The sequence below is a fragment of the Oncorhynchus clarkii genome, chromosome 6, assembly GCF_045791955.1.
Source record: "Oncorhynchus clarkii lewisi isolate Uvic-CL-2024 chromosome 6, UVic_Ocla_1.0, whole genome shotgun sequence".
In the NCBI taxonomy this organism is placed as follows: Eukaryota; Metazoa; Chordata; class Actinopteri; order Salmoniformes; family Salmonidae; genus Oncorhynchus; species Oncorhynchus clarkii.
The window spans coordinates 37,620,223-37,646,054 of record NC_092152.1 but is presented as its reverse complement, the minus strand read 5'-3'; the positions used below and the strand labels follow the sequence as shown (position 1 = coordinate 37,646,054).

Here is a 25,832-nt window from a genome sequence, read left to right as displayed (position 1 = left end):
TCAACTTGAAATGTTTGTGAAAAATATTTAGCCATCTCTTTTAAGGATCTGCAATAAAGGATCTTCAGGTATTATCCTGAAAATTAACCAATTTCTTTTGCCTTTATTGTATGTCCTTAGTAAACTCCAGGTTCTTATGCTTACAAATGCAGGTAATAGCTGACCGTCCTTAGACAAACAGTGCAGACATACAACAGCTGTACGTACGGTGAATACACAGTCCTAGTACTGTTGACAAAACCACAGAACAAGCTACAGTACAACACCTCACAGTGAATGTGGGACTTACTGTAAAATTCCAAGTGCCAAGTAAAAACCACAAAGAAAACATGGGCAAACGAGAGATATACTGTAAGTAACTATTCAACAACAACATCAATAAGGCAAACATTTAGAATAAGAGGAAAATATGGACGTTTTACAGTTGACAATAGGAGAATGTGATCAATGACACTGCACTCATAGAAAACAGATCTGCAATTTTAAATAACCTCTTAAGTTAGTTGGTTTGTTAATGAGAAATGTATCATTGCAAGGCAAACATTAGTTGTAGTTGAAGGTGCACTACGCAAAATTTGAAATTGCTAAAATTCTAATAGTCGCCTAATTTCCGTTTGGTGACAAAACAAGCAAGTATATTGTAGAGAATCATTGTACCATCTGAACTGTTGTGAAATATCTCTTCCATAAACAAAAATATTGTATTTTCAGCTGATGTACAAAACCGAAGGTAAAACACGCAAAAAAATAATAATCTGGAAGCCTAGATATAGGTCACCTAGAACAGATCTACCGCTTCTTAGACTTGCTTTCAATGACAGATCCATAACTCACATTTTTATGTGAATTTGGTTAACTTGCCCAAAAAGTTACATATAGCAGCTTTAATAGGTGGCTATAAATCAGGGGTCTCCCCAATCCGGCCCGCGGGTGGTTTGAGTAAAAGAATGACAATAATTTAACTACATTCATACAGTTTCTTGACCATGTCCAGCTCGCTAATAATCACCTAAATGAAAGTCAGACAGTCGGAAATTCTAAAATCCATGGCTAGAGGACTTTCTTCAGAAAATTTTGACAGAGAGGAAATAAACTTTCAGTGCGGCCCTCCGGAACCTCGTTGAAGACCGAATGTGGGCCCCGGGACAAGATGAGTTTGACACCCCTGCTATTAAACATGCTCTAACATCAACAAAATATATTTGGACAGAAACCAAACTACCTATTACTACTCCAAATGTGTATGCGATCAAAGAGTGTATCTGAATGCTAGAACAGTAACATGCCAACAGAAGCAGACAGTGACAGAGTAGCAACAGCCAAGCAGCGTAACAGGATTAGACCCTGAATATATCCCTGGATAGCCAGGAGGAGGAAGGAGGTGCTCCCTAGGCTAGCAGAGTCTTAGCTGGCTTTGCTCAGGGACGAGCTGCCTGCAGCAGTGGCAAGGAATCTAGCTCCCACCCATGTGACCTCTGCCTACAGCTGTTTGTTAACAAGTCTCTGTTTCTCAACATGTCACTGTTAGGCCAAATGCCTGACTCTCTGTATCGGTATCTATATCTGTAGCCTATCTGTGAAGACTGCGTTTAGGCTTTTCCCTTATGTTATCAATGGTCAACATAGTGTAATTAGGACCCAGGAACAATGTAACTATACAGTGCCTGTTGAGGTTCAAGCTAAAGTCCTTCCTGCCAAATGGAGTGCCCACTGCATTTGAGTCCTATCATGCATGTACAGTAGTAGCAGGAACTGGTAATGCAAGAGCAGCAATTTTGCAAAGTGAAGTACACCAATCCATGGCAAAACTCACAAATCACACACACACACACACAGTGAATGTACAACAATAACAAAATGAACATTTAAAAAGGGACAACAGGGGTGCATAAACAATGAGGGCCCTGTTGGAAGGGTTAAAAGTAACAACACACTGAGGGAGGGATCCGGGGACCGCTTGCGTACCTTTTGCCTCCGCTGCCTCAGCGGCGGCTATGTAAATGTGAGTAGTGGTGAGAGGAGAAAAGTGAGTCATCAATGCAGAGAACCAGAGATCATCAACCACAGAACAGACAGTCCGAATCATCCAAACAACCAATCATAGACGAGATCCCCCCCCCCATTATCAACATCATGATCAGAGAAAACACAGGCAGGCAGGAGAAAAACATCCCTGACAAACATAGGCGGTATAATAATAATTATAATAATATAGAATTAGGTTGCGCTTACAGTGTATTCGGAAAGTATTCAGACCCCTTGACTTTTTCCACATTTTGTTACGTTACAGCCTTGTTCTAAAATTGATTGATGAGGGGGAAAAAATATTCAATCTATACACGCAATATCCCATAATGACAAAGCAAAAACAAGTTTTTAGAAAATTTAGCAAAAAACAAAATGATACATTACATTCACAGAAGTATTCAGACCCTTTACTCTGTACTTTGTTGAAGCACCTTTGGCAGCGATTACAGTCAAGACTTCTTGAGTATGACGCTGCAAGCTTGGCACACCTGTATTTGGTGAGTTTTTCCAATTCTTCTCTGCAGATCCTCTCAAGCTCTGTCAGGTGTTTGATGTTTGATTGGGTTCAAGTCTGGGCAAGTCGGAGACATGTCCCAAAGCCACCCCTGCGTAGTCTTGGCTGTGTGCTTTGGGTCACTGTCCTGTTGGAAGGTGAACCTTCACCCCAGTCTGAGGCCCTGAGCACTCTAGAGCAGGTTTTCATCAAGGATCTCTCTGTACTTTGCTCCGTATATATTTTCCTTGATCCTGACGAGTTTCTCAGTCCCTGTAGCTGAAACACATCCCCACAGCATGATGCTGCCACCATCATGCTTCAATGTAGGGATGGTGCCAGGTGTCCTAAAGCCGTGACGCTTGGCATTCAGGCCAATCTTGGTTTCATCAGACCAGAGAATCTTGTTTCTCATGGTCTGAGAGTCTTTAGGTGCCTTTTGGCAAACTCCAAGCGGGCTGTCATGTGCCTTTTACTGAGCAGTGGCTTCCATCTGGCCACTCTACCATAAAGACCTGATTTATGGAGTGCTGCAGAGATGGTTGTCCCCCTGAAAGGTTCTCCCATCTCCACAGAGGAACTCTGGAGCTCTGTCAGAGTGACCATTGGGTTCTTGGTCACCTCCCTGACCAAAGCCCTTCTCCCCTGATTCCTCAGTTTGGCCGAGCATGCAAGCTCTAGGAAGAGTCTTGGTGGTTCCAAATTTCTTCCATTTAAGAATGATGGAGGCCACTGTGTCCTTGGGGACCTTCAATTCTTCAGACATTTTTGGGAACCCTTCCCCAGATCTGTGCCTCAACACAATCCTGTCTCTGAGCTCTACGGACAATTCCTTCGACCTCTGGCATGCACTGTCAACTGTAGGACCTTATATAGACAGGTGTGTGCCTGTCCAATCAATTGAAATGTACCACAGATGGACTCCAATCAAGTTGTAAAAACATCAAGGATGATCAATGGAAACAGGATGCACCTGAGATCAATTTAAAATCTCATAGCAAAGTGTCTGAATACTTATGTAATTAACATATTTATTTGTATAATTTTTTATACATTTGCAAAAATGTCAAAAAACCTGTTTTCACTTTGTCATTATGGGGTACTGTTCGAGGAAACATGTTTTTTTCAACAATTTTAGAATTAGGCTTTAATGTAACAATAAGTGGAAAAAGTCAAGGGGTCTGAATACTTTCCAAAAGCACTGTGTATAGTGGTGGAAAAAGTACCAATTGTCATACTTGAAAAAGACACTTTCATAAAAAATTACTCAAGTAAATCACTACTTGAGTAAAAGTCTAAAAGTATTTGGTTTTAAATATACTTGATTATCAAAAGTAAATATAATTGACAAAATGTACAAGTATAAATAATTTCAAATTCCTTATATTAAGCTAAACAGAAGGCACAATTTTCTTTTTTTCCTTCTTTTTTACAGATAGCTAGGGGCACACTCCAACACTCAGACATAATTTACAAACAAAACATTTGTGTTTAGTGAGTCCGCCAGATGAGAGGCATTAGGGACGACCAGGGATGTTCTCTTGATAAGTGTGTGAATTAAACCATTTTTCCTGTCCTGCTAATCATTCAAAACCTATCGAGTCATTTTAGGTGTCAGGGAAACTGTATGGAGTAAAAAGTACATTATTTTCTTTAGGAATGTAGTGAGGTAAAAGTTGTAAAAAATAAATAGTAAAGTAATGTACAGATACCAAAAAAAACGACTTAAATCGTACTTTACACCACTGACTGTATAGCTCTGTTTCACTGTATGTACAAGTGGGTAACCTGTACAGGTGTGAAATGGAAATGTTTATCTTGCATATCCCACTCCCCCTGAGACATCCTCGGAGAGTGGGGTCACGGCCAGGGATCAGACATTATTGACGGCGATCCTGGAGCAATAAGGGCTAATTGCCTTGCTCAAGTGTAGAATGAGATTTTTCCTTGTCGGCTCTGGGATTCAATCCAGCAACCTTTCGGTTACTGGCCCAACGCTCCTAACCGCCAGGCTACCTGCCGCATCTACACATGTTATAAATGCTTCTAAAGGCTACTTACAGAGCGACTGTACAATTCAAATACACCTCAAACTGTTTTAAGTGTGATAAAATCATCTGCATCCTTAGTGACACTTTATTCCTTTAGAGCCCATAGGGCTCTGGTCAAAAGAAGTCCACTATCGGGAATAGAGTGTAATTAAGGACACACCTAGAGTGAGAGATGCCTGCTGGAGACCTTAAGATGGTGCTTGCTGGCGTTAAAGAGCCATTGGGATTTTGCTGCGCAGTGAGCACACACACACACACACACACACACAGGCCTTTATATAGAGTTATTCTGGATCTTGTTATGGGAACCAAATCAATTGATGAAGTCTGCTGGGAGGAGAAGGGAACTGATTTCCTGTGAAGTCAAAGGCAGCTCACTACGTCTCACATTGTCATAATGAAGTGTGTTTAGGCTCAGTTTTCAAAAGGAACACATACATGTGATGAAGACAGATGAGAACTGTGGTGAGATGACAGATTTATTCTTTCTATTTGAGTTGTTCTTAATGAGGTGCTTTGTTACTGGTGTCACTCACAGAATAAGTGGTGGTGAATCTAGCTATAAGACCATCTTTCATTTGTTATAGTCATAGGCAGCGGGTAGCCTAGCGGATAGAGGGGGGGCAAAGTACGGCCCGCCAGGGCACCGCAACCCGGCCCGCAAGACATCATTTTATCCCTTTTTCCCGCCCCAATTTTGTGGTATCTAATTGGTAGTTACAGTATTGTCCCATCGCTGCAACTCTTGGGAGAGGTGAAGGTCGAGAGCGGTGCGTCCTCTGAAACACGAACAAGCCAAGCCGCACTTCTTCTTTACATGCCCGCTTAACCCGGAAGCCAGCCGTACCAACGTGTCGGGGGAAACACCGTGCACCTGGCGACCGTGTCAGCACGCATGCGCCCAGCCCGCCACAGGAGTCGCTAGAACGCGATGGGACAAGGACATCTCTGCCTGCCAAACCCTCTCCTAACCCGGACGACGCTGGGCCAATTGTGTGCCGCCTCATGGGTCTCCCAATCACGGCCAGCTGTGACACAGCCTAGGATCGAACTCTGGTCTTTAGTGATGCCTCAAGCACGGCGATGCAGTGCCTTAGACTGCTGCGCCACTCGGGTGGCCCCCGCAAATTGATTTAACAAACAATTATTCCCTCAAAAAATGCGTCCCTCAAAATCAGTAGCAGAAAAGTCGCTGGTTCTAATACCCAAGCTGACAATGTGAAATTTTAAAATAAAAAAAAAAAAATACATTTTTAAAAAATGTATTTGTATCGGTTGATGTGCTCTTGAGCAAGGCAATTTCGATGCAGCTATCCGGTGTGTGCGACAATAAAACATCTTCGAAGGAGTGGAATAGAAATTGCTAGGCTAAGGCATTTCCCTTCTTAATTTGGCACGGCATGTTTTTAAAGAGCACTGCAGTCAAAACTGGACAGCGTATCCCTAAAATGTCACTAGAGTACTGCTAGGAAGCAGTGAAGAGAAACAACAAACGGGATGTAATGAACCAGAACACACATCTGACTGGAGGGACTGACAGACACAGGGTGCGTCCCCTAAATGGCACCCTATTCTATATACAGTGCAATACCTTTGACCATTGCCTATAGGGCTCTAGTCAAAAGTCGTACACTCTATTGTGAATAGGATGCCATTTGGGACGCATACAGACAATGGCATTCTGGTAAAGGTCATGTCATGTGGTTTCCGTCCGAATGCTCACAGCTCTAACTCTATTCGCTACACCTCTGCCTCGCCTGGGAGGAGACCAGCCCCCAACCTCCAGCATTCCCTTCTCTCCTCCCTGCTGACAGACCAGGTCCTCCTGCGCCGTGTGTGTGCATTCCCCCAGCTGGCTGGGCTGGTTGACCTTTAGCTGGGCTGGTTGACCACATCAGTGACAGGCCACTTTGGTCCAGCCCCCCTCCAACCGCCCGCCCGCCCACAGCTCAGTCTCCCTAACCTTCTACCCAACTAGTCTCGAAAACCTGGCCCAAGGCAACACAGTGACTAGGGTCTGGTTTCAATGACTTTTGGCAAAGAAGAACTACGACACTGCCTTCGTTATTACTTTATCGGCTTTAATAAAATACTAAATAATAGCTAGCAAGATGGAGAACAAAGAGGTTATTTTTTTAACGAGTGCATTAAGTGGCTAGTTCGCATTAAATCAAATTTGTCACATGCGCTGAATAGACCTTATAGTGAAATGCTGGGTAGCCATTTGACTAGATGGCACATCAGCTACCTTAACTAAAAGGCAGTGTATTTTAGGCAGTGACGTAGTTCCTCTATGCCAAGAGAGTCATTGAAACCATTCTCTGTTGCCTCGGGTCGGGTTTTAAATACTACCCAAAGCGGACAGCTGGCTTGACACAGAGACCCAAACAGACAAATGCTGCGTCCCATATGTAGGCTTCAGTGGCAGTGATAGTTTCCCTCTCGACTGCATAATTGAAAACGGAACACAGAGGAGCAGGGTCTATGATTTGTTTTCCATAATGAAATGTAAAAATGTAAAAGCGTTCAGTGAAGCGTACATCCTTCAGTTTACCGTGCGGTTGGGCTAAGCCTGTGTTAGCGCAGGGAGAACGGCAGTGTTAAATGACACCCCAAGGCCCTCTGTGGGGGTAGGGCATGGGGGACAGGGGGGCTTCAGAGAGAGAGAGAAAGACAGCAGGGTGCGGGAGGAGAGGGGAGTTTGAGGGGGTGAGGAGGGGGAGAGAGACACGTACCGGTATGCAAGGTCTCTTTGCCCCCTGACAACACTCCTAGAGGCAGCGACCCAGTGGGGGTCAGTCCTTTGAGTGTCAGCACACTCTCACTCTCCTCCCTGAAGAAAGAGAGGGAGCGAGAGACACAAACACCTTAGAGATCTAAAAAAGCTTTCAGTAACTAAACTCAGCAAAAAAAGAAACATCCCCTTTTCAGGACCCTGTCTTTCAAAGATAATTCGTAAAAATCCAAGTAACTTCGCAGATCTTAATTGAAAAGGGTTTAAACACCGTTTCCCATGCTTGTTCAATGAACCATACACCATTAATGAACATGCACCTGTGTAATAGTCGTTAAGACACTAACAGCTTACAGACGGTAGGCAATTAAGGTAACTTTTATGAAAACATAGAGGACACTAAAGAAGCCTGCTACTGACTCTGAAAAACACCAGAAGAAAGATGCCCAGGGTCCCTGCTCATCTGCGTGAACGTGCCTTAGGCATGCTGTAAGGAGGCATGAGAACTGCAGATGTGGCCAGGGCAATAAATTGCAATGTCCGTACTGTGAGACGCCTAAGACAGCGCTACAGGGAGACAGGACGGACAGCTGATCGTCCTCGCAGTGGCAGACCACATGTAACAACACCTGCACAGGATCGGTACATGCGGTCATCACACCTGCGGGACAGGTACAGGATGGCAACAACAACAACCTGAGTTACACCAGGAACACACAATCCCTCCATCAGTGCTCAGACTGTCTGCAATAGGCTGAGATAGGCTGGACTGAGGGCTTGTAGGACTGTTGTAAGGCAGGTCCTCATCAGACATCACCGGCAACAACGTTGCCTATGGGCACAAACCCACCGTCGCTGGACCAGACAGGACTGGCAAAAAGTGCTCTTCACAGACGAGTCACGGTTTTGTCTCACCAGGCATGATGGCGGATTCGCGTTTATCATCGAAGGAATGAGCGTTACACCGAGGCCTGTACTCTGGAGCGGGACCGATTTGGAGGAGGGTCCGTCATTGTCTGGGGTGGTATGTCACAGCATCATCGGACTGAGCTTGTTGTCATTGCAGGCAATCTCAACGCTGGGCGTTACAGGGAAGACTCCCTCCTCCCTCATTCTGGTACCCTTCCTGGTCCTGACATGACCCTCCAGCATGACAATGCCACCAGCCATACTGCTCGTTCTGTGTGTGATTTCCTGCAAGACAGGAATGTAATTGTTCTTCCATGGCCAGCGAAGAGCCCGGATCTCAATCTCATTGAGCACATCTGGGACCTGTTGGATTGGAGGGTGAGGGCTAGGGCCACCCCCCCCAGAAATGTCCAGGAACTTGCAGGTGCCTTGGTGGAAGAGTGGGGTAACATGTCACAGCAAGAACTGGAAAATCTGGTGCAGTCCATGAGGAGGAGATGCACTGCAGTACTTAATACAGCTGGTGGCCACACCAGATACTGACTGTTACGGTTGATTTTGACCCCCCCTTTGTTCAGGGACACATTATTCCATTTCTGTTAGTCACATGTCTGTGGAACTTGTTCAGTTTATGTCTCAGTTGTTGAATCTTATGTTCATACAAATATTTACACATGTTAAGTTTGCTGATAATAAACGCAGTTGACAGCGAGAGGACGTTTCTTTATTTGCTGAGTTTACATATGTTAAAACACTCGTCATTTCTGCTCATACAGAGCTGTAGCAGCTGCAGCATCCCATGATATCTCTGTATATGGGCCACTGTGAAAGACAGACTGCTCTATATAGAAATAGGCCTACTTCTAGAACAAACTTCAATTCTAGGATCTCTGTGCTGATCTACATATCTCCCTTTCCCCATTGCAGTTGTGTGGCAGGCTAAATCACAGAGACAGCATTAATCTGGAATCATGTCTAATGGCATTATGCACACAGTGGTGTGCTGCCTCGTGACTCACTGTTGCCTGCTCATTCATCCTTATCGAAAAGCGGCACTGTGTTTTCAAACACGAAGTCATTGTGCACTTTCAAATTGACTTCACTCATTTCATAAACTAGACTCATTCTAGTCTCAACTAAAAATAGAGACTCCAGTCTATTCCCACCCCTCTCTGCTCCATTCACTCCAAGTCTGACTTTCCCTTTTCAGTATGGTTGAGTCCAAAATGGCAACCTATTCCCTGTATAGTGCACAACTTTTGACCAGAGCCCTATGGACCCTGGTCAAATGCAGTGCACTACATAGGGAATAGTGTGCCATTTAGGACAGGCTTTATGCGGTCGTGTGTGATGACGAGACAGAGAGAGCGAAAGGCTTTTTCACCTGAGAACAGAGAAGACTCTGGCCATTTTCCCGATGGCTCGGATCTTGTTCCGGATCACCTCCTTGCGCACTGCTGGGATTCCACCATCTTCTCATAAAATACAACAATAAAATATTCTAAGCATTTGGTTGGGCATTATAATGCGTTCTACTGCTTTAAATAGTCTGTGAACATCAGAGCAGAGGAAGGTGGAAAGAAAATGAGAAAAGTAAGGGAACAGAGGAAAGAAAGGAGAGTAAAGAGGAGAAAAGGAAGGAAGTAGAGGGGAACAGGGGAGGAGGAGGAAGCGGAGGAGAGGGAGCGGAGGGGAGAGGAGTAAAGGAGAGGAGTGTACAGTGGAATGTCGAGTTGAGCTCCGTCAGATCTCTTGTGACTCCTGAGATGTTCTAGATGAACTCCAGACATGAGACTGTGTGTGTGTTTGTCTGACAGAGCTGTTATGACATGCTGTGGATGAACCAGCTGTAATGAAAAATGAAGCTACCAGCTTTACCTTCTTAACACTAGTGAGGAGTTAGGAGGGGTGCGGGCGGGGGTCTTAACGTGCCTCATTAAATCCTGGCTGTTCCTCTTACCTTCACACAGGTCGTCTCCTTCTGACATGAGTTCATCATCTGAGCAGATGTTCAGCACATTCACCAGCATCTCTGTCACTGTGCAGAGAAGGGAGGTACCACCACAACTCAGCTAGCACCACCACCAAAACGCTCTTTGCTACATCTTTTAGGGTGCAGACCTAGTACTGTTTTTTTGTAGTTGCATTTTTAGCACCAAAACACACCCCTCTCATGCTAGAATTTTCCAATGCTCATTCCTGGAATTCTACTGGCACATTCTTAACTCTGACAAAAACACTGATATGGACAGGGAGCACATACATACCTTTCTCTCCGACAAAGGGCAGAGACCAGGTGAAGACGTCCATGAAGTTGGGCAGCCAGTAGGGGTGGGGGGAGCAGTTGAACTGCCGAATGTTCATCACATTGTTCTCATACTTTAATACAGCAGCTGGAAGTTGGAGTGAGATGTAAAGAACAAAAGAATGATCAAGTTAGCCATTCTGACTAACAAGACTAAATGTTTTACTGACAAACACTACTAGCCAATTGTTGTCATATTTTGGGGACAGCCCATGTGGACCTGGAGGGTCAGAGGGACGGGAATCAAAATCCCAGATTTGTGAAACCTGACCCCCGTGGTTGTACGCCAGCCAGCAGACAACAGCCAGCAACGCAAAGTAAAACATCACAAACGGAGCTAGATAAAGCCAGAAGAATAGTATACTTGTTGAACATAGCTATAGCCACCAGTCTTGCATGTTTTCATTGTCTTCACTCACTCACTGATGTCGGGACCTTGACAAACGTCCAACGTTAGCTATCCTGTTACAGAGATTTTTGATGGAGGGATACGTGCCTCACTCGAACGTGACGTTTGATGGTAAACAGAAAATGGCTCTTTACAACAGCACAAAGGCACGTACTACACTATGCATATAACCCATCACAGTCTTGATCTAAAGAGTACACACACCTTTGTTGTTGTATACATCTAGGTAATTTGGTGCTGAGAAGATTGTAATTAATGAAGGAAAGCCTGTAGTCTGGCTTTTTCTGTACATCCGATACCTGGGAAGAGAGACAAAATTACCTTAGTTTGAGAAATAAAATGGTGAAGAGAGAGCAACATTTTTTTTGTAAGGCCATACAAATGTAATGCACTGTACAACAGATGTGCTGCTTCATATTTCTCAAAATAGTAAAAAAACAAAAAAAAAGTGTGTGTGTGTATATAATATACATATAGCGATTCATTTATTTAATATGAATTGATTCTTTTAAACAATTATTTTTGAGAAATCAAATGATTCGCTTTGCCATTGTAATAGTTAGGGTTCTGTTCAATCGAGGTGAATCAAATCATTTGTGAATCGCAAACGGTAAAAGGAAAACATGTTAGCTGTAGCCTTACAGATTTTTGTCGCTGCAAAAAAACGTATTTTGTAGATACTTTAAGTTGATTTGGACATTTATGGAACATTGCACCAATAGATGCCAGAAGTCAGCCTGAGGTAAACACTTCTTAGGTAAGATACAGTATATATAGGGCCCTATAAAATCTGCAATATGGAAAAGCATGCCAAAACAGTCAATTCTAAAGGTTACCTTTAAAAAAAAACACGGCAATTAAATGTAGGCCTACCTTGCAGAATGATATCATGATGCTTGGTATCAAATCGGGTGAGCAATAGCCTTTATTTCTGCTAATAGTCACACAATGGTCTCTTGCTAGGAGGCAGTTCAATTATTTTTATTTAACCTTTACTTACCTAGGCAAGTCAGTTAAGAACAAATTCGTATTTACAATAACGGCCTAGGAACAGTGGGTTAACTGCCTTGTTCAGGGGCAGAACGACAGATTTTTACCTCGTCAGCGCAGGGATTCGATCTATCAACATTTCAGTTACTGGCCCAACCCTCTAACCACTAGGCTACCTGCGTGGTTAGGGGAACCACTACAGAATAACTACATTCGCTGAAGAAAAGGTGTGCGCTTGCTTCAGCCGTCTTATTTGTATGGTAGTGGGAGACGTGTAGAACTCAAGCTAAATAGTTCAAGCAGAAACTGAAGCAGTTCAGTATAGTAAGAATAAGTCTAATTAGTTTAGTAGACTGCTATCAGCAGCACATCAATTATTAAAAATGGTAGATCTATGCATCTGTGACTAAAACTGGGTTAGTGGATGTAGTGGATCTGTCATTTCAAAACCATTATACTATCATGATCCTCGCTATATGAGCAGCGTTACAATTCCCACCAAGAGGGTTTACCCTCTGGCCTTTCACACCAGTGACCCGGTTTTGATTCCCTGCCACGCCGTTTGCTAAATTGGTGCAGAGGTGGGAAGACGGCCGTGAGGGTATCGGAACACACGGCCAGGACGTACTAGGGTGCCGAGTAGTCAAAGCGCGGGGACGTGCCTCCCGTTCGGAAAGGGCACTGTAGCAATGCTCGCTATATGAGCTACTTTCGAATTCCCACCAAGTAGATTTACCCAATTGGTGCGATGTGTAGGGTCAGCATCCCATGTTCTATTCCCTGCCCCTCCAGTCATTGCCATACCAAAAGGCTAAAATCTCTTGAGGTCACTAGGTGTTGTCCTAAGATTGTTTAATATTATTACAAGGGGTACAACTTATAAAATGTTTATATTATTATTTTATTTTTTCGCCTCACTTTAAATAAAAATCCGTTATACGGTTAAATGTATTACTCTGTAAACAGTGAAACTTACCCTGCATCCTGTGCTTCGTGTGCTCTAATTACCGACAGCAAGTTATTATTTATCAAAAAGTCACATACTGCCGGGTAACTGCAAGGCAAGAGAGAGAGGAAAAACAGCCAATTAGAACAGCCAGTGGAGTGAGGTTAAAGCTGGACCTCACAGTCAGTCTTGGCAGCCATGTAGTGTGAGATATGACTGAAATTCTTTGAGGAACAGCGTGTGGCCATTAGAAGCATTTTCTGGCTGTTCTTTACTTTTGGAAATACATTAGGAATTCCTGTCAGTATCTTGCCCTCTGGCCTGGGAGGTAGGGAGGGTTTAATTGAACCACTGAGGCCAGAGCAGAACAGTGCCAAGGAGGGCTGTGGTATTTATGGACTCGTATAGCTGCTCCAGAGGCAGCCAGTAGGCCACAGCCACAGGAGAGCAGACCTGGTGTGAATCCCAAATGGCACCCTATTCCCTAAACAGTGTACTTCCTTGATCAGAGCTCTATGGGCCATAGCCGAAGGTAGTGCACTATATAGGCAATAAGGTGCCATTTGGGAAGCACACCATCTATGTGGCTGACCGGCTTTTACTTGGGTTTCTACAATGACCCCACCAGCCTATTCCACCTCTCATCAAAGACTGCTTGGGCAATTAGCCGGACACCTGCATTTAGTTAGCGTGGCAAAAACCCATCAACAGCAGAAAGAGATATACAGTGCATTCGGAAAGTATTCAGACTCATTCACTTTTGTTACATTACAGCCTTATTCTAAAATGGATGAAATACTATTTTTCCCCTCATCAATCTACACACAATACCGCATAATGACAAACCAAAAAGGTTTAAAAAACTGAAATACCTTCTTTACATAAGTATTCAGAAACTTGCTATGAGACTCGAAATTGAGTTCAGGTGCATCCTGTTTCCAATGATCATCCTTGAGATGTTTCTACAACTTGATTGGAGTCCACCTGTGATAGATTCAATTGATTGGACAAGATTTGGAAAGGCACACACCTGTCTATATAAGGTCCCACACTTGACAGACGGTGCTCATCAAAGCAAAAACCAAGCCATGAGGTGGAAGGAATTGTCTGTAGACCTCAGAGACCGGATTGTGTCGAGACACAGATCTGGGGAATGTCACAAAAACATTTCTGCAGCATTGAAGGTCCCCAAGAACATAGAGGCCTCAATCATTCTTAAATTGAAGAAGCTTGGAACCGTCAACTCTTCCTAGAGCTGGACGCCAGGCTAAACTGAGCAATTGGGGAAGAAGAGCCTTGGTCGGTGAGGTGACCAAGAACCCTATGGTCACTCTGACAGAGCTCCTTCCAGAAGGACAACCATCTCTGCAGCACTCCACCAATCAGGCCTTTATGGTAGAGTGGCCAGACAGAAGCCACTCCTCAGTAAAAGGCACAGGACAGCGGACTTGGAGTTTGCCAGAAGGCACCGACATGACTCAGACCGTGGAAAACAAGATTATTTGGTCTGATGAAACCAAGCGTCATGTCTGGAGGAAACCAGGCACCGCTCATCACCTGACCAATACCATCCCTAAGGTGAAGCATGGTGTTGGCAGCGTCATGCTGTGGGGATGTTTTACAGCGACAGGGACTGGGAGACTAATCAGGATCAAGGGAAAGATGAACAAGGCAAAGTACAGAGAGAACCTTGATGAAAACCTGTTCCAGAGCACTCAGGACCTCAGACTGGGGGGAAGGTTTACCTTCCAACAGAACAACAACCCTAAGCACACAGTCAAGACAACGCAGGAGTGGCTTCGGAACAAGTCTCTGAATGTCCTTGAGTGGCCCAGCCAGAGCGCGGACTTGAACCCGATCGAACATCTCTGGAGAGACCTGAAAATAGCTGTGCAGTGACGCTCCCCATCCAACCTGACAGAGAGAATCTGCAGAGATGAATGGGAGAAATTCTACAAATACAGGTGTGACAAGCTTGTAGCGTCATACCCAAGAAAACTCGAGGCTGTAATCGTTGCCAAAGGTGCTTCAACAAAGTACTGAGTAAAGGGTCCGAATACTTATGTAAATGTGATATCAGTTTTTTATTTTTAATACATTGAAAAAAAATCTAAAAAAAAGTTTTTGCTTTGTCATTATGGGTATTGTGCGTAGATTAATGATAATTTTAATCAATTTTAGAATAAGGCTGTAACATAAAATGTGGAAAATTTTTCTGAATGCTAGTACTGCTAGGGAGGCAATGGACTGGCGCTTCCTAGGGTCAATACCTTACAGTACACTCCCAAACTGGACAGTGCAGGGGCCTATACTTCAACTAACTAAAACACAGATATATCCCTGGTGTGTCACCAGTAGCTCTTCAAGTAGCAAACTGTATTATTTTCAACTTATGGCCAGTATTATTGGCCATATAAGTTTCTTATGTAGCTGAACCTTGATATAGAGCAGGTAGCATACCTGAAAAAGTAGGAGCAGCCTCGAACAGAGTTGTGGTTGAAGTGTTCTGCTGTCTTCTCACTGCCGTAGTCCTCTCCTGGGTCAGCCCAGATCAGGTCACACATAGGGCCGAATGCTGGAGGCTCCTTAAACCTGTCTAACTGTGGAGCGCAGACACACACGCACAGCACCATGAGTCAAAGAAAGTTGATTGATCACAGATTTTTTTTATCCACTAAACTCAGCAAATAAAGAAACGTCCTCTCACTGTCAACTGTGTTTATTTTCAGCAAACTTAACATGTGTAAATATTTGTATGAACATAAGATTCAACAACAGACATAAACTGAACAAGTTCCACAGACATGTGACTAACATACATGGAATAATGTGTCCCTGAACAAAGGGGGGGTGGGGGGGGTCAAAATCAACAGTAACAGTCCGTATCTGGTGTGGCCACAAGCTGTATTAAGTACTGCAGTGCATCTCCTCCTCATGGACTGCACCAAATTTGCCAGTTCTTGCTGTGACATGTTACCCCACTCTTCCACCAAGGCACCTGCAAGTTCCTGGACATTTCTGGGGGGAATGGCCCTAGCCCTCACCCTCCGATCCAACAGGTCCCAGACGTGCTCAATGGGATTGAGATCCAGGCTCTTCGCTGGCCATGGCAGAACACTGACATTCCTGTCTTGCAGGAAATCACGCACAGAAAGAGCAGTATGGCTGGTGGCATTGTCATTCTGGAGGGTCATGTCATGATGAGCCTGTAGGAAGGGTACCACATGAGAGAGGAGGATGTCTTCCCTGTAACGCACAGCGTTGTGATTGCCTGCAATGATAAGCGCAGTCCGATGAGGCTGTGACACACCGCCCTAGACCATGACGGACCCTCCTCCACCTCCAAATCGACCCCACTCCAGAGTACAGGCCATGGTGTAACGCTCATTCCTTCGACAATAAACACGAATCCGACCATCACGCCTGGTGAGACAAAACCGTGACTCGTCTGTGAAGAGCACTTTTATTTGAGGGCCTACAAGCCCTCAGTCCAGTCTCTCTGAGCCTATTGCAGACAGTCTGAGCACTGATGGAAGGATTGTGCATTCCTGGTGTAACTCGGGCAGTTGTTGTTGCCATCCTGTACCTGTCCCACAGGTGTGATGTTCGGATGTACCGATCCTGTGTAGGTGTTGTTACACGTGGCCTGCCACTACGAGGATGATCAGCTGTCCGTCCTGTCTCTCTGTAGCGCCGTCTTAGGCGTCTCACAGTACGGACATTGCAATTTATTGCCCTGGCCACATCTGCAGTCTAAGGCACGTTCACGCAGATGAACAGGGACCCTGGGCAACTTTCATTTGGCGTTTTTCAGAGTCAGTAGAAAGGCCTCTTCAGTGTCCTAAGTTTTCATAACGGTTACCTTAATTTCCTACCGTCTGTAAGCTGCTAGCGTCTTAACGACATTCCACAGGTGCATGTTCATTAAATGGTGTATGGTTCATTGAACAAGCATGGGAAACAGTGTTTAAACCGTTTACAATGAAGATCTATGAAGTTATTTGGATTTTTACGAATTATCTTTGAAAGACAGGGTCCTGAAAAAGGGCCATTTCTTTTTTTGCTGAGTTTAAATTCATCCAAACTTAGTTTGTAGTCAAACACGGACTTACTTTCCTAATGTCGTCTAGGCAGTTGATTTCTGGTGAGAGCCCACCATGTACACACAGGAACTGTTGGTTGAGGAGAGCAGCGAGCGGCAGGCAGTCAAAGGCTTCCATGCAGGCGTCGTACACGCGCTCTGAGTACTTGATCTTACCTAAACATGGAACAGGGGATTCACATAAGATATGGTTCACTATCGCTTTCAGAGCACATCTGCTTGCGCTTGCTAAACTCTTGATTAAATGAGGCAGTACCACTTCAATTGTAACCAAGGTCAAACTAAGCTTCACTACATGCCAGGTTTTTTCTGCATTAGTGAAAGTGTAAATATATATATATATATATATTTTTAATACATTTTTCGGGATTGGAAAACAATTTCAGTGTAAACTTTATGACTAAAATCATATATAAAGTACGTAGAAAAGATAATGGACCTATTTACAGTGTACAAAAAATTAGGAACACCTTCCTAATATTATGATTTTTTTGCCTTAAGAACAGCCTCAATTCGTCGAGCATGGACTCTAAGGTGACGAAAGCGTTCCACGGGGATGCTTGGCCCCGACTCCAATGCTTTCCACAGATGTGTCAAGTTGGCTGGATGCCCTTTGGCTAGTGGAACATTCTTGACACACAGACTCAAACCAGTGAGCCTGAATTCAGGAGTATTTATTTTGTTATAATGTTTAAGCATTGAATTGCAGAAATTCATTGCAGAAAAAATTGCTTTAAAACTGCAACATTTTCTCTCAACTCCATGGCAAAATGTGTAAAATTGCAAAAAGTTAGCTTTAAAACACAGAAATGCTCTTCAGCCAAGATGGTTGGCCTCAATAATTGGGGCTGAACATTGCCCCCACTCACCACCTAAGCCACTTTTTGATCCAGAAAAACCATGTATGCCAAAATAACTGCTAGGGAATCATCTCAATTAGCTATACAGTGCCTTGCGAAAGTTTTCGGCCCCCTTGAACTTTGCGACCTTTTGCCACATTTCAGGCTTCAAACATAAAGATATAAAACGGTATTTTTTTGTGAAGAATCAACAACAAGTGGGACACAATCATGAAGTGGAACGACATTTATTGGATATTTCAAACTTTTTTAACAAATCAAAAACTGAAAAATTGGGCGTGCAAAATTATTCAGCCCCCTTAAGTTAATACTTTGTAGCGCCACCTTTTGCTGCGATTACAGCTGTAAGTCGCTTGGGGTATGTCTCTATCAGTTTTGCACATCAAGACTGACATTTTTTCCCATTCCTCCTTGCAAAACAGCTCGAGCTCAGTGAGGTTGGATGGAGAGCATTTGTGAACAGCAGTTTTCAGTTCTTTCCACAGATTCTCGATTGGATTCAGGTCTGGACTTTGACTTGGCCATTCTAACACCTGGATATGTTTATTTTTGAACCATTCCATTGTAGATTTTGCTTTATGTTTTGGATCATTGTCTTGTTGGAAGACAAATCTCCGTCCCAGTCTCAGGTCTTTTGCAGACTCCATCAGGTTTTCTTCCAGAATGGTCCTGTATTTGGCTCCATCCATCTTCCCATCAATTTTAACCATCTTCCCTGTCCCTGCTAAAGAAAAGCAGGCCCAAACCATGATGCTGCCACCACCATGTTTGACAGTGGGGATGGTGTGTTCAGGGTGATGCGCTGTGTTGCTTTTACGCCAAACATAACGTTTTGCATTGTTGCCAAAAAGTTTAATTTTGGTTTAATCTGACCAGAGCACCTTCTTCCACATGTTTGGTGTGTCTCCCAGGTGGCTTGTGGTAAACTTTAAACAACACTTTTTATGGATATCTTTAAGAAATGGCTTTCTTCTTGCCACTCTTCCATAAAGGCCAGATTTGTGCAATATACGACTGATTGTTGTCCTATGGACAGAGTCTCCCACCTCAGCTGTAGATCTCTGCAGTTCATCCAGAGTGATCATGGGCCTCTTGGCTGCATCTCTGATCAGTCTTCTCCTTGTATGAGCTGAAAGTTTAGAGGGACGGCCAGGTCTTGGTAGATTTGCAGTGGTCTGATACTCCTTCCATTTCAATATTATCGCTTGCACAGTGCTCCTTGGGATGTTTAAAGCTTGGGAAATCTTTTCGTATCCAAATCCGGCTTTAAACTTCTTCACAACAGTATATTGGACCTGCCTGGTGTGTTCCTTGTTCTTCATGATGCTCTCTGCGCTTTTAACGGACCTCTGAGACTATCACAGTGCAGGTGCATTTATACGGAGACTTGATTACACACAGGTGGATTTTATTTATCATCATTAGTCATTTAGGTCAACATTGGATCATTCAGAGATCCTCACTGAACTTCTGGAGAGAGTTTGCTGCACTGAAAGTAAAGGGGCTGAACAATTTTGAAAGCCCAATTTTTCAGTTTTTGATTTGTTAAAAAAGTTTGAAATATCCAATAAATGTTGTTCCACTTCATGATTGTGTCCCACTTGTTGTTGATTCTTCACAAAAAAATACAGTTTTATATCTTTATGTTTGAAGCCTGAAATGTGGCAAAAGGTCGCAAAGTTCAAGGGGGCCGAATACTTTCGCAAGGCACTGTAGCCTGGGTTTTCAGAGGGTGTTGTTGTTTTGGTAACCTATATGTTTTCAACCACTAACTCCACAGTTACTAGCTACTCCGCAGGGGATGTCGTGTTCTCCTAGGTGATTGCTTAAGCTTGTTTTACTTCAGGCCTAATAGACAACTCCTTTCAGATTGAGTGTAACTTGTCTTTCACAACACTGACCAGATGAAAGCCCAACCTGAGAAATCAGGAGCGCGATAACTTTTCTTGGGCCCAAAACCACAGCCCGCCTTATAGCATGGAACGTCCGCACCATGTTTGAAACTTCAAAAGACAAGATAACCCATCCACCTGACAGGTGTGGCATATCAATAAACTGAATAAACAACATGATCATTGCACCTTGTGCTAAGGACAATAAAAGGCCACTCCAAAATGTGCAGTTTTGTCACACAACACAATGCCACAGATTGGCATGCTGACTGCAGGAATGTCCACAAGAGCGGTTGCCAGAGAATTGAATGTTAATTTCTTTACCAAACGTCGCCTCCAACGTCATTTTAGAGAATTTGGTCCAACCCGCCTCACAACCGCAGACCACGTGTAACCACGCCAGCCCAGGACCTTCACATCCGGCTTTCTTCACCTGCGGGATCGTCTGAGACCAGTCACCCGGACAGACGATGAAACTGAGGAGTATTTCTGTCTGTAATAAAGCCCTTTTGTGGAGAAAAATGTATTCTGATTGGCTGTGCCGGGCTCCCACCCATGGCTGCACCCCTGCCCAGTCGTGTGAAATCCATAGTTAGGACCTAATGAATTTCTTTAAATTGATTTCCCTATATGAATTGTAACTCAGTAAAATCATAGAAATTGTTGCGTTTATATTTTTATTCCGTATAGATGAGAAGGCTGGGCAAAAAACAGCTGAGCGCAAAATCCCCCAGGCTGATTGTGCGAGCACAGCAAGAATACAAGACCATGGACAAAGACGTAAAATGAGTGCTTGAAGGGATAAGAGAGCCTTTGTCCAGGAATTGGCCTGTAAGGCAGAACAAGCTGCAGCAAGAGGAGAACTAAGCACTGTATATAAGATCACAAGACATCTCCGTGGCCAAGCTAGCAACCACACAATGCCAGTCAAAGACCAGGTAAAATGTTAACAACCAAAGAGGAACAAACTGCAAGATGGAGAGGTCCTCAACTGGCCAAAGCCTAATGATCCAGCAGACCCACCACCCTCGGATGAGATTGATGGTATAGACACCAACCCACCAGTTGAAGCAGAGGTCCAAGAAGCCATCAAGGCTATGAAGAGTGGCAAAGCACCAGGGATTCTCTCAGCAGGCTGAGCTACTTAAAGCTGATGACAACACAGTTACCAAGGTGCTGACTGATCTCTTTAGCAAGATCTGGGAGCCACAAGACTGGAGAAAAGACCTTATCGTCAAACTGCCAAAGATCGGAAACCTCAGCGAATGTTAAAACCCTTGTTTCCACCCACAGCAAAATCTTTGGTGGACATTCCTGCAGTCAGCATGCCAATTGCATGCTCCCTCAAAACTTGAGACATCTGTGGCATTGTGCTATGTGATCAAACTGCACATTTTAGAGTGGCCTATTGTCCCCAGCACAAGGTGCACCTGTGAAATGATCATGCTGTTTAATCAGCTTCTTGATATGCCACAACTGTCAGGTGGATGGATTATCTTGGCAAAGGAGAAATGCTCACTAACAGGGATGTAAACAAAGTTGTGCGCAACATTTCAGAGATAAGCTTTTTGTGTGTATCTAAAATGTATTTTATTTCAGCACATGAAACGAACACTACAGGTTGCGTTTATATTTTTGTTCAGCATAAAATGCTTAGTGCTGGACAGGGGCCATTCTCATTGAGAGCTCAAGGAAAGCAAGATAATCTGCGAGTCCCTGGGGTGAGAGAGAGTAGCTAGCATTCAAACGATTCCAAGGTAGGGAAGGGAGAGAGCACGACACTGCACCGCAGTCCCTTCATTTGGCCTTCAGGCTTTGAAGTCAGTTAGCATGGAACTCATGCTTCCTGATATGGTTAAAATGTTCAGAGGCCTTTCTAGCAACACAGAAGTTCATTTATCAGTCTTGCAATAGCCTTGCACAAACCCAAAGGCTGAAGAACCAACCAAAACAACAACAGTCAAACAGCAAGTCTCTTTGAAATACTATGGCTAGACAATAGCCAAGCTAATTTAATCTACAGCTAAATATGTAGCCGATCAAGTGAAAAAGTCATGTATCTCCCCAAGGTGCATAAAGGACCCAGAGATAAACTGTCAGTTACATGAACTCCTGGCAGCGTAAGAAGGACATCCGGAGAGGAGAAATAATAAGGTCCTGACAGATGGGGGTGGACCAGGGCTGCCGTTACAAGACCAGGCTTTAGTAACAACAGACAGACACGGACTGACTGGGCTCAACGGTTAGGCGCAGCCTGTGTCCCAAATGGCACCCGTAGGGCTCGGGTCAGAAGCAGTGCACTACATAAGGAATAGGGTGCCATTTAGAACGTCTTAGACCTGTCACTTCTCAAAATGCCTGAGAAACATACAGGCACACCCACTCTCTCCGGGGGTGTTCGAGGTCATATTTTTTCAGATGATTCGATCTCACAACACCTGGAGAAACATCCCAGAAACCACATTAACATGATCTAGAAATCTTCGGCTGTGCAGCGTGACTGCTAAACGACGACCTGGAACACCACCTAAATCTAAAGCAGGAGGGGAGCAGTCTATTTTTACAGTATGTTGACTTTCATCCTGAAGAAAAGAGCAACACTTATCAGTGGAGCCATCTGCTGCTTAAGGCTAACTGCCTCTGTCAGCCCAGCGCTTGTCAATTAGTTTAAATGCATGCTAATGAATGCATTCATTATAAACTAATTAGACTGAAGCATCTTTCTTTCCAATAGGTTCTTCCCATTCAAATGCTGTTTGCCAATGTTGTTGCTGCCTCTCCTGTCCTGTCCGCCAACGCAAGGTTTGTTTCTTTGATGAGGTTTGCATACTAATGCCTAACACCTGTGCCGCCACTTGAATGCACAGCGATAAGTGTTCACTCACACATACCCATACTCGTGCACAAACACACACACCTTGTGGGTGTGGCAGCTCTCTTTCATTGTGTGTAACGGTCTGAATAACGTCATCTGCATGGCTGGCTGCTCTCCATGCCTCAGCAGCTCGCCGTCTGGCTGCACCGTGAAGAGGAGACGTGGTCTCTATGCACGATGGATAAAGACACCTGAACAATGAGATGTTCCTATTGGGAACTGTGGCAGACAGGCTTCCTGATCCTGATGTGTCAGAGTATAGGGAGGCTGTTCAATCAAGGAGACAGCCACCAGGCACAGGCAGGGAGGGGTCTGTCTCTTTGTGCCTGTGTGCGTGCGTGTGTCTGTCTCTGTGAATGACTCCGTCTCTCTGTCTGTTTATCTCTTGGTTTGTCTCTGTCTGTCACTGAACGGTTGCTAAGCTCACCAGCCACAAATAATACTGCACTATAATAAGAACATCAATAAGCCACAGAGCTAGGGGGAAGAATGTCCCCTTCAAGTATGTACTTCATGTCTGTTTGCAGAGTAGGGCCAAGTCTGCTTCTCTAGGTTGCAGAGGGCCTTTGATCTCTAAGTAGTACCCTATGGTGTTGCATCACATTAGGCTTGCCCTCATTGGTGTGACATATCATGCTGCAGTGACAGTATACTTACATTCCTGTTTGAAGGTGAAATACTCTGTGAGGTGCCGGCACTCATGGTTCCCTCGCAGGAGGAAGAGTGTGGTCGGGTGATTGATCTTGAGTGACCAGAGGTACAGCACACACTGTGAGAGGAGAGAGCGAGTGAGGGACAAGGCAACCAGGACATGAAAGTCAAGCACACAACCCAAACATAGATCCTGAATGCCCAACATGAATTATAAATCACAAATCTCTATACAAAATAAACGTTTACATTCGGTTGAGGCTGAGAAGGTCAGAAAACACAAAATGATAGAAGAACCACAGGACCAGGCCCCTCAGATTGTAAGGACGAGGAGAATTGTCAACTGCAACAGGTAGTTTAAAACGGATACACTCCAGCCAAAAGGTTTGCCTACACCTCTTCAACCAACCAGATGGCCTGTGTCTACAGTACAGTGCAAAAATAAAAACAATAAAACAGGGCATTAAAACTGGGGTCGTATCCACAAAGTGCCTCAGAGTAGAAATCGGTTGTAAGTGCTGAGAATAAAGACTTTACACCTATCCTTATGGGTAAAAATAAAAGCTATACATTTAGCCTCTTTAGTCATAAGAGCCCCATCTAGGCGACAGATACTGTATTTAGGACACCTCATGAGCAGTGTGCCACACGCAATTGCATTGGAGTTGTTAAAGGGACAATTTTTATCTCAATATAGAATAATTAGTGCCTTAGTGTTCTTTTTTAAATTGTTAAAATGGTTAAAAATAGCTTCTTAGCAAAGAACAATTTCTTAAGGAAGAATTTTGCTACAAGCGGGAAGAGGACTCCTGCGGGTTCTCATTTGGTTGTTATCAGTTGTGTACAGGCAACTATCTTGTGAGCGCTGAGCAGCAGCCAAAACGAGCAGTTGCTAGGCTACTCACACGCAGAGCGCCTGTATCGCATTAGTGGAAACAAAGACTTCTCAGGGAATATCTTCCGGTTGTGACTATAAGAAGTGACTTTTCGTAGCAGATTAGGAGAATTAACGTGGTAGGTTGGGATAATTAGGTTAAGATTAGGAAAAGGTTAGGGTTAGCTAAAAATGTCGAAAGTATCTAGCTACAACCAGGCTGCGTATAAAAGTTTGCATGGGTCGGAAGTGATTTTTATCGGGATGGGACAGACAAGTATGCAAAAAAGTTTGACAGGACAAGATGGACAATAATTAATTTTCACTCCTGTGTCAACCTCAGAGTGGTCTGAGTGATGGGCCTAATTGGACAAGCCTAATGAGAGGGAAATGTAACCAGGAAACTCTGATATTGGCAGAGGTTTGAAACGCTTTGTTATTGGTATATTAACTTATACCGCCTGGTGATGTCGCCAGACAGGCCAAAACTCCATCCCACCAAAACAGGCTGAAATTTCAGTTATTTTCAAACAGCTCTTACACTAAAACGGCATTATCATAATTTGTACAATTTCACTGAATTATTCCAACCTCAGTGTGGAAATGTACACAGAGTACACCAAACATTAGGAACACCTTCCTAATATTGAGTCGCGCACCTTTTGCCCTCAGAAGAGCCCTTAATTCATCAAGGCATGGACTCTACAAGGTGTCGAAAGCATTCCACAGGGATGCTGGCCCATGTTGACTCTAATGCTTCCCACAGTTGTGTCAAGTTGGCTGGATGTCCTTTGGGTGGTGAACCATTCTTGATACACACATGAAAAACAGTTGAATGTGAGAAAACATGCAGCCTTGCAGATCTTGACACAAACAGGTGCACCTACTACCATACCCCGTTCAAAGGCACTTCAATATTTTGTCTTGCCCATTCACCCTCTCAATGGCACACAATCCATGTCTCAATTCTTACAATTCTTAAAAATCCTTAATGAACCCGTCTCTTCCCCTTCATCTACACTGATTGAAGTCTATTTTAACAAGAGACATCAATAAGGGATCATAGCTTTCACCTGGACTCACCTGGTCAGTCTGTCTCATTCTTAATGTTATGTATACTCAATGTATATAAAACTAAAGGTAAATCACATTTTGACTGCACTGGGCCTTTAAAATAATGTTTTGATATATCCATATATGATCAAGCCATAAATAATCTAGATCTACATGCAACAGTATCTCTTGCACTTTAACAACGATTTCACGAGGCCTATTTCACATTATATGCAATGTGTTGATAACAGTAAAAGTCAAAATTCTGCTTTTAACAACCATCAGAATAGGTTAAACAGAAAGTTATTCCAACATACTGTATTTGTCAATTATTAAGAGTAGGCAAAGTGATTATGTCAGGTGAAAATTATATCAAATGTTTAAAGGGCCAGTGCTGTCGAAAACATGATTTTCATGCGTTTTAAATATATTTCCACACTATGAGGTTGGACTACTGTGAAATTATGAAAATTATGATAATGCCCTTTTAGTGTAAGAACTGTTTATTTGAAAAGACTGCCTGAAACAGCAGCCTGTTTTGGTGGGATGGAGTTTTGGCCTGCTAGTGACATCACCAGGCGGTAAAATGAGTTAATAGACCGATATGAAAGAGTTCCAAATTGCTCTGCCAATAACAGCTAGTTTCCCGCTCCCCACCCA

At 43.8% G+C, this 25,832-nt stretch overlaps 1 protein-coding gene across 5 annotated transcripts in view; it reads right to left on the bottom strand.

Moving 5' to 3' along the window:
- LOC139411100 (protein phosphatase 3, catalytic subunit, gamma isozyme, a) overlaps positions 1-25,832 on the bottom strand; it is a 72,200-nt gene that overhangs the window by 3,326 nt on the left and 43,042 nt on the right. For 2 of the 5 annotated variants that reach the window (XM_071156952.1, XM_071156954.1), the window contains exons 4-13: positions 23,252-23,363; positions 16,978-17,123; positions 15,326-15,465; positions 12,896-12,973; positions 11,134-11,228; positions 10,483-10,608; positions 10,176-10,253; positions 9,600-9,690; positions 7,308-7,405; positions 1,966-1,992 (exon numbers count right to left, since the gene is read on the bottom strand). In XM_071156952.1, coding sequence (XP_071013053.1) covers positions 1,966-1,992; positions 7,308-7,405; positions 9,600-9,690; positions 10,176-10,253; positions 10,483-10,608; positions 11,134-11,228; positions 12,896-12,973; positions 15,326-15,465; positions 16,978-17,123; positions 23,252-23,363 — 991 coding nt within the window. The remainder of the gene's footprint in view (positions 1-1,965; positions 1,993-7,307; positions 7,406-9,599; positions 9,691-10,175; positions 10,254-10,482; positions 10,609-11,133; positions 11,229-12,895; positions 12,974-15,325; positions 15,466-16,977; positions 17,124-23,251; positions 23,364-25,832) is intronic. The other 3 variants (XM_071156953.1, XM_071156955.1, XM_071156956.1) reach the window with 3 other exon arrangements.